Source organism: Panulirus ornatus, chromosome 8 (assembly GCF_036320965.1).
Source record: "Panulirus ornatus isolate Po-2019 chromosome 8, ASM3632096v1, whole genome shotgun sequence".
In the NCBI taxonomy this organism is placed as follows: domain Eukaryota; kingdom Metazoa; phylum Arthropoda; class Malacostraca; order Decapoda; family Palinuridae; genus Panulirus; species Panulirus ornatus.
The window spans coordinates 36,026,426-36,036,285 of record NC_092231.1 but is presented as its reverse complement, the minus strand read 5'-3'; the positions used below and the strand labels follow the sequence as shown (position 1 = coordinate 36,036,285).

The following is a 9,860-nucleotide window of genomic DNA, read 5'->3' as shown; positions in this document are numbered from 1 at the left end:
AATGAAGCGGAAGTATCAAAATCACAACTTTGGTCGCCCCGCAATATGACACCAATTTATTAACACACAAACGCCAAAAATGAAACAAAAATACCGAAAAAAAAACACGTAGGAAAAAGTCCAGCAAATACAAGAATACACGAGCGATGCAATACAGAATGTCACTCACTGTATGAGGTATGGCCAAAAGTCCAGCAAATACAAGAATACACGAGAGATACAATACAAAATGTCACTCACTGTATGAGGTATGGCCAATGAGCTTCCTGTGTCATACAATCCCTTGTGAACATCCTCATCTTGTTTGATGGCCAGTGGAACACATACGCTGAACCCCTGACCCATCAATACCTCTCTCCTTCCTATATTCATTTCCCATCTTCCTCATCGTCGCTACGATCCACAGACATCTCCAAAAAAAACACTCCTCCTAACCTCCTCGTCTCCCAGAACCCATCCTCTCAGCCAAGCAATGATAAAAAAAGATGGTATTTGTAGCTTCATCTACTGGGTATACACAAAGATATGCTACACAATACATAAGGAAACCAATAAATAGATATGACAGGTGATGGGCGGGAGTGTTCTTAGCTACCAAGAGGAGGTCCGAGACCCCAAGGAAACTCCAACAGACGCAAGTGATGGAGATGTGGGCGAAGGGAATGACAAGCGTTGAAGGGGACGGAGGAAGGACCACAGGTGCCGAGGGGAAGTGATCAGCTACGTAGCGAAAGTTGCAAGATGTGAAATACCAGGCACGATTGCCTCACCGAGAGTCCAGCAGGCGACAACCGATTGTTAAACTTCCGACATGACAGGCAGTCTTGGGGGCCCCCAGCCCCCCTAACGCACGACGGTATGACCCTTGAGCACGGAGGTACCGTCGTGTTCAAGGCTACTACCCTCATTTTGAAGGCTAGTACCGTATGTGTTGAAGGCGAGTATCGTCGTTTTCAAGGCGTGTACCGACGTGTTGAAGGCTCGTACCGTCGTGTTGAAGGCTCGTACCGACGTGTTCAAGACTCGTACTGTTGTGTTAAAGGCTCGTATCGTTGTGTTGAAGGCTCGTACCGTCGTGTTGAAGGCTCATATCGTCGTGTTGAAGGCGAGTACAGTCATGTTCAAGGCTCGTACCGACGTGTTCAAGGCTCGTACTGTCGTGTTGAAGGCTCGTGCTGTCGTGTTGAAGGCGAGTACCGTCGTGTTGAAGGCGAGTACAGTCGTGTTCAAGGCTCGCGCAGTCGTGTTGAAGGCTCGTACCGTCGTGTTGAAGGTGAGTACCGTTGTGTTGAAGGCTCGTAACGTCGTGTTCAAGGTTCGCACCGTCGTGTTGAAGGCTCGTACAGTCGTGATGAAGGCGAGTACCGTCGTGTTGAAGGCTCTCACAGTCGTGTTCAAGGCTAGTACCGTCGTGTTCAAGGCTCATACCTATGTGTTCAGGGCTTGTAACGACGTGTGAAGGCTCGCACCGTTATCAAGGCTCGTACCGTCGTGTTCAGGGCTCGTACCTTCGTGTTCAGGGCTAGTACCGTCGTGTTCAATGCTCGTACCGTCGTGTTCTAGGCTAGTTCCGTCGTGTTCAATGCCCGTACCGCCATCAAGGCTCGTAACGGCGTATTCAAGACTCGCACCGGCGAGTTCACTGCTCGTACCGTCATGTGCAGGGCTAGTACCGTCGTGTTCTGAGCTAGTTCCGTCGTGTTCAAGGCTCGTACCGCCTCCAAGGCTCGTAACGGCGTGTTCAAGGCTCGCACCGGCGAGTACAATGTTCGTACCGTCGTGTTCTGAGCTAGTTCCGTCGTGTTCAAGGCTCGTACCGCCTCCAAGGCTCGTAACGGCGTGTTCAAGGCTCTCACCGGCGAGTACAATGTTCGTACCGTCGTGTTCAATGCTCGTACCGCCATCAAGGCTCGTAACGGCGTGTTCAAGGCTCGCACTGCGAGTTCAATGTTCGTACTGTCGTGTGCAGGGCTAGTACCGTCGTGTTCAATGCTCGTACCATCATCAAAGCTCGCACTGGCGTGTTCAACGCTCGTCTCAACATGTTCAAGGCTCGTACCAACATGTTCAAGGCTCGTCCCAACATGTTCAAGGCTCGTACCGTCGTGCCCAAGGGTCTTCACCAGCGCGATAGTCGTTATCACGTCGACCAGAGGGTCCCCTTCCGTGGCTACTGAGGGAGTCGTCCACCAGCCTAAGTGGGTCTTCCGGCCACGCGAGTGATCGAGTCAAAGACCATCCCAGCAGGGTCTCCAGAGCTGTATGACGTATGACAACCAGTCACCATCACCATCAGTCACGATGGTCCCCATCACCATCAGTCACGATGGTCCCCATCACCATCAGTCATGATGGTCCCCATCACCATCAGTCACGATGGTCCCCATCACCATCAGTCATGATGGTCCCCATCACCATCAGTCATGATGGTCCCCATCACCATCAGTCACGATGGTCCCCATCACCATCAGTCATGATGGTCCCCATCACCATCAGTCACGATGGTCCCCATCACCATCAGTCACGATGGTCCCCATCACCATCAGTCATGATGGTCCCCATCACCATCAGTCACGATGGTCACCATCACCATCAGTCATGATGGTCCCCATCACCATCAGTCACGATGGTCACCATCACCATCAGTCATGATGGTCCCCATCACCATCAGTCACGATGGTCCCCATCACCATCAGTCACGATGGTCCCCATCACCATCAGTCATGATGGTCCCCATCACCATCAGTCACGATGGTCCCCATCACCATCAGTCATGATGGTCCCCATCACCATCAGTCATGATGGTCCCCATCACCATCAGTCATGATGGTCCCCATCACCATCAGTCATGATGGTCCCCATCACCATCAGTCACCATGGTCACCATCACCATCAGTCATGATGGTCCCCATCACCATCAGTCATGATGGTCCCCATCACCATCAGTCATGATGGTCCCCATCACCATCAGTCACGATGGTCCCCATCACCATCAGTCATGATGGTCCCCATCACCATCAGTCACGATGGTCCCCATCACCATCAGTCATGATGGTCCCCATCACCATCAGTCACGATGGTCCCCATCACCATCAGTCACCATGGTCACCATCACCATCAGTCATGATGGTCCCCATCACCATCAGTCACGATGGTCCCCATCACCATCAGTCATGATGGTCCCCATCACCATCAGTCATGATGGTCCCCATCACCATCAGTCACGATGGTCCCCATCACCATCAGTCATGATGGTCCCCATCACCATCAGTCATGATGGTCCCCATCACCATCAGTCATGATGGTCCCCATCACCATCAGTCATGATGGTCCCCATCACCATCAGTCATGATGGTCCCCATCACCATCAGTCATGATGGTCACCATCACCATCAGTCATGATGGTCACCATCACCATCAGTCATGATGGTCCCCATCACCATCAGTCATGATGGTCCCCATCACCATCAGTCATGATGGTCCCCATCACCATCAGTCACGATGGTCCCCATCACCATCAGTCACGATGGTCCCCATCACCATCAGTCATGATGGTCCCCATCACCATCAGTCATGATGGTCCCCATCACCATCAGTCACGATGGTCCCCATCACCATCAGTCATGATGGTCCCCATCACCATCAGTCATGATGGTCCCCATCACCATCAGTCACGATGGTCACCATCACCATCAGTCACGATGGTCACCATCACCATCAGTCACGATGGTTACACAGAGGTAAACACCATCAGTCACGATGGTCACCATCACCATCAGTCACGATGGTACCAGCCTCATCACTGTAGTTACTGGGAACCGAGTCTCATCACTGTCTCCATCACTGTAGTTACTGGTAATCCAGTCTCCATCACTGCAGTTTAACAGTGAGTAATCCAGTCTCCATCACTGTGTTCTTACTGAGTAATCCGTCTCCATCACTAGTCTATGACGGAGTAATCCAGTCTCCATCACTTGTGTATGACAGAGGTAATCCAGTCTCCATCACTGCAGTTTAGAACTGAGTAATCCGTCTCCATCACTGTAGTTCTTGTGACGAACGCCAGCTCCATCACTGTAGTCTACTGAAGACAGTATCCATTCAATACTGTAGTTCCAGGACAAGAGTAATCCAGCCTCATCACTGTAGTTCTGAATGGAATCCAGCCTCCATCACGTTGTAAGTTACTGGTAATCCAGCTCCATCACTGTAGTTCTGGATAACCAAGTCTCCATCACACACACACACACACACATACACACACACACACAAATGAAGCGGAAGTATCAAAATCACAACTTTGGTCGCCCCGCAATATGACACCAATTTATTAACACACAAACGCCAAAAATGAAACAAAAATACCGAAAAAAAAACACGTAGGAAAAAGTCCAGCAAATACAAGAATACACGAGCGATGCAATACAGAATGTCACTCACTGTATGAGGTATGGCCAAAAGTCCAGCAAATACAAGAATACACGAGAGATACAATACAAAATGTCACTCACTGTATGAGGTATGGCCAATGAGCTGCCTGTGTCATACAATCCCTTGTGAACATCCTCATCTTGTTTGATGGCCAGTGGAACACATACACTGAACCCCTGACCCATCAATCCCTCTCTCCTTTCTATATTCATTTCCCATCTTCCTCATCGTCGCTACGATCCACAGACATCTCCAAAAAACTCCTCCTAACCTTCTCGTCTCCCAGAACCCATCCTCTCAGCCAAGCAATGATAAAAAAAGAAGGTATTCGTAGATTAATCTGCTTAGTATACATAAAGATATGCTACACAATACATAAGGAAACCAATAAATAAATATGACAAGTGATGGCGGGAGTGTTCTTAGCTACCAAGAGGAGGTCCGAGACCCCAAGGAAACTCCAACAGACGCAAGTGATGGAGATGTGGGCGAAGGGAATGACAAGCGTTGAAGGGGACGGAGGAAGGACCACAGGTGCCGAGGGGAAGTGATCAGCTACGTAGCGAAAGTTGCAAGATGTGAAATACCAGGCACGATTGCCTCACCGAGAGTCCAGCAGGCGACAACCGATTGTTAAACTTCCGACATGACAGGCAGTCTGGGGGGCCCCCAGCCCCCCTAGCGCACGACGGTACGACCCTTGAGCACGGAGGTACCGTCGTGTTCAAGGCTACTACCCTCATTTTGAAGACTCGTACTGTTGTGTTGAAGGCGAGTACCGTCGTTTTCAAGGCGTGTACCGACGTGTTGAAGGCTCGTACCGTCGTGTTGAAGGCTCGTACCGACGTGTTCAAGACTCGTACTGTTGTGTTGAAGGCTCGTATCGTTGTGTTGAAGGCTCGTACCGTCGTGTTGAAGGCTCATATCGTCGTGTTGAAGGCGAGTACAGTCATGTTCAAGGCTCGTACCGTCGTGTTGAAGGCGAGTACCGTCGTGTTGAAGGCTCGTACCGTCGTGTTGAAGGCTCATATCGTCGTGTTGAAGGCAAGTACAGTCATGTTCAAGGCTCGTGCAGTCGAGTTGAAGGCGAGTACCGTCGTGTTGAAGGCGAGTACCGTCGTGTTGAAGGATCGTATCGTTGTGTTGAAGGCGAGTACCGATGTGTTCAAGGCTCGTACTGTCGTGTTGAAGGCGAGTACAGTCGTGGTCAAGGCTCGTGCAGTCGTGTTAAAGGCGAGTACCGTCGTGTTGAAGGCTCGTAACGTCGTGATGAAGGCGAGTACCGTCGTGTTGAAGGCTCGCACAGTCGTGTTCAAGGCTAGTACCGTCGTGTTCAAGGCTCATACCGATGTGCTCAAGGCTTGTAACGACGTGTTAAGGCTCGCACCGTTATCAAGGCTCGTACCTTCGTGTTCAGGGCTAGTACCGTCGTGTTCAATGCTCGTACCGTCGTGTTCTAGGCTAGTTCCGTCGTGTTCAATGCTCGTACCGCCATCAAGGCTCGTAACGGCGTATTCAAGACTCGCACCGGCGAGTTCAATGCTCGTACCGTCCTGTGCAGGGCTAGTACCGTCGTGTTCTGAGCTAGTTCCGCCGTGTTCAAGGCTCGTACCGCCTCCAAGGCTCGTAACGGCGTGTTCAAGGCTCGCACCGGCGAGTACAATGTTCGTACCGTCGTGTTCAATGCTCGTACCGCCATCAAGGCTCGTAACGGCGTATTGAAGACTCGCACCGGCGAGTTCAATGTTCGTACCGTCGTGTGCAGGGCTAGTACCGTCGTGTTCAATGCTCGTACCATCATCAAAGCTCGCACTGGCGTGTTCAACGCTCGTCTCAACATGTTCAAGGCTCGTACCAACATGTTCAAGGCTCGTCCCAACATGTTCAAGGCTCGTACCAACATGTTCAAGGCTCGTCTCAACATGTTCAAAGCTCGTCCCAACATGTTCAAGGCTCGTACCGTCGTGCCCAAGGGTCTTCACCAGCGCGATAGTCGTTATCACGTCGGCCAGAGGGTCCCCTTCCGTGGCTACTGAGGGAGTCGTCCACCAGCCTAAGTGGGTCTTCCGGGCCACGCGAGTGATCGAGTCAAAGACCATCCCAGCAGGGTCTCCAGAGCTGTATGACGTATGACAACCAGTCACCATCACCATCAGTCACGATGGTCCCCATCACCATCAGTCACGATGGTCCCCATCACCATCAGTCACGATGGTCCCCATCACCATCAGTCATGATGGTCCCCATCACCATCAGTCATGATGGTCCCCATCACCATCAGTCATGATGGTCCCCATCACCATCAGTCATGATGGTCCCCATCACCATCAGTCATGATGGTCCCCATCACCATCAGTCATGATGGTCCCCATCACCATCAGTCATGATGGTCACCATCACCATCAGTCACGATGGTCACCATCACCATCAGTCATGATGGTCACCATCACCATCAGTCACGATGGTCACCATCACCATCAGTCACCATGGTCCCCATCACCATCAGTCACGATGGTCACCATCACCATCAGTCACCATGGTCCCCATCACCATCAGTCACGATGGTCACCATCACCATCAGTCATGATGGTCACCATCACCATCAGTCACGATGGTCACCATCACCATCAGTCATGATGGTCCCCATCACCATCAGTCACGATGGTCCCCATCACCATCAGTCATGATGGTCCCCATCACCATCAGTCATGATGGTCCCCATCACCATCAGTCATGATGGTCCCCATCACCATCAGTCACGATGGTCCCCATCACCATCAGTCACGATGGTCACCATCACCATCAGTCACGATGGTCACCATCACCATCAGTCATGATGGTCCCCATCACCATCAGTCATGATGGTCCCCATCACCATCAGTCACGATGGTCCCCATCACCATCAGTCACGATGGTCCCCATCACCATCAGTCATGATGGTCCCCATCACCATCAGTCATGATGGTCCCCATCACCATCAGTCATGATGGTCCCCATCACCATCAGTCACGATGGTCCCCATCACCATCAGTCATGATGGTCCCCATCACCATCAGTCATGATGGTCCCCATCACCATCAGTCACGATGGTCCCCATCACCATCAGTCATGATGGTCCCCATCACCATCAGTCATGATGGTCACCATCACCATCAGTCATGATGGTCCCCATCACCATCAGTCATGATGGTCCCATCACCATCAGTCATGATGGTCCCCATCATCATCAGTCACGATGGTCACCATCACCATCAGTCACGATGGTCACCATCACCATCAGTCACGATGGTCCCCATCACCATCAGTCATGATGGTCCCCATCACCATCAGTCATGATGGTCCCCATCACCATCAGTCACGATGGTCCCCATCACCATCAGTCACGATGGTCCCCATCACCATCAGTCATGATGGTCCCCATCACCATCAGTCATGATGGTCCCCATCACCATCAGTCATGATGGTCCCCATCACCATCAGTCATGATGGTCCCCATCATCATCAGTCACGATGGTCACCATCACCATCAGTCACGATGGTCACCATCACCATCAGTCACGATGGTCACCATCACCATCAGTCACGATGGTAGAACGAGTAACCCAGTCTCCATCACTGTGGTTACTGGTAACCCAGCCTCCATCACTGTAGTTACTGGGAACCTAGTCTCCATCACTGTGGTTACTGGTAATCCAGTCTCCATCACTGCAGTTACTGGTAATCCAGTCTCCATCACTGTGGTTACTGGTAATCCAGTCTCCATCACTGTCGTTACTGGGAACCTAGTCTCCATCACTGTGGTTACTGGTAATCCAGTCTCCATCACTGCAGTTACTGGTAATCCAGTCTCCATCACTGTAGTTACTGGTAACCCAGCCTCCATCACTGTAGTTACTGGTAACCCAGTGTCCATTACTGTAATTACTGGTAATCCAGTCTCCATCACTGTAGTTACTGGCAACCCAGCCTCCATCACTGTGGTTACTGGTAATCCAGTCTCCATCACTGTAGTTACTGGTAACCCAGTCTCCATCACTGTGGTTACTGGTAATCAAGTCTCCATTATTGTAGTTCTTGATGATCCAATCTCCATCACTGTAGTTCTTGATAAACCAGCTTCCATCACTGTAGTTCTTGATAAACCAGCTTCCATCACTGTAGTTTTTGGCAATCGTCTCCATTATTGTAGTTCTGGAGGACAGAACGAGTAATCCAGCCTCCATCAGTGTAGTTTTTAATGGAAAAACGAGTAATCCATCCTCCATCACTATATTTCTTGACAACATCGTGTAACCCAGCCTCCATCACTATAGGTCTATACGACAACGAGTAATCCAGCCTCCATCACTGCAGTTCTTAGAACGAGTAATCCCATCTCCATCACTGTAGTTCTTATGACAGTGAGTAATCCAGCCTCCATCACTTTAGCTGTTGATGACAGAACGAGTAATCCAGTCTCCATCACCGGTTTTTATGACAGTGAGTAATCAGGCCTCCATCACTGTAGTTCTTGGTGACAGAACGAGTAATCCACTTTCAATCACTGTACTTCCCAGGACAACGAGTAATCCGGCCTCCATCACTGTAGTTCTTAGGAGAACGTGTAATGCAGCCTCCATCACTGTAACGCTTGATAACAGAACGGGTAATCCACCCTCCATCACTGTAGTTTTTGATGACAACACGAGTAATCCAGCCTCCATCACTGTAGTTCTTAGGACAACGAGTAATGCAGCCTCCATCACTGCAGTAATCCAGTTTCCATCACTGTAGTTCTTGATTGACAGAACGAGTAATCCGGCCTCCATCACTAGTTCTTAGGACGAGTAATGCAACCTCCATCACGGTAACTCTTGGCAATTATCACACTGAATTTTGCTCATCCAACGAATTAATATACTTCGCCTACCGTCACAATGGACGTCACGTTACGCTGCGTCACCCCATCACCCCGTCCGTCACAACACGCCCCCCATCAACTCACCCCAGTGCTGACCATGGTAGCGCCACTTCACAAATGATGTCAGACTCAGCCACGTTCCCGCTATATTGCTGCCTAACCCCCCACACACACCCACCCGGTCACCCCCACACACACACACACACCCCCTTTACATCCCTCCCTCCCTCCCTCTATACCCTCCCTCCCTCCCTCCCTCCCTCTATACCCGCCCTCCCTCACTCCCTCCCTTGAACCACCACCTCCTTGCTTGCCTTCCGGAGATGACAACGGGCGAGATTTAACGTTCAAAGATATATATTTACATCAATGTATTTTCTTCTTCATTTAGAAACGAAGCTGGACAGGCGCGTCCAGAGGAACTCCCGTTTTCTGTTCACCAGAACCCTGTTGTTGTTCTTGTTTTCCCATCCTCGTATCTCTGGTTCTCCTGACGGAGGTGACGTCGAGCCTCGTCATCGTCGGGTCC

The 9,860-nt window shown here is 50.7% G+C and overlaps 1 protein-coding gene across 1 annotated transcript in view; it reads right to left on the bottom strand.

The window, feature by feature from the left end:
- The window catches only part of LOC139749899 (uncharacterized), a 43,528-nt gene extending 33,991 nt beyond the window's left edge, over positions 1 to 9,537 (bottom strand). Inside the window, 1 exon segment of the mRNA XM_071664296.1 lies at positions 9,416 to 9,537. Coding sequence (XP_071520397.1) covers positions 9,416 to 9,430 — 15 coding nt within the window. The 5' untranslated portion in view covers positions 9,431 to 9,537.
- Between the last annotated feature and the right edge of the window lie 323 nt (positions 9,538 to 9,860).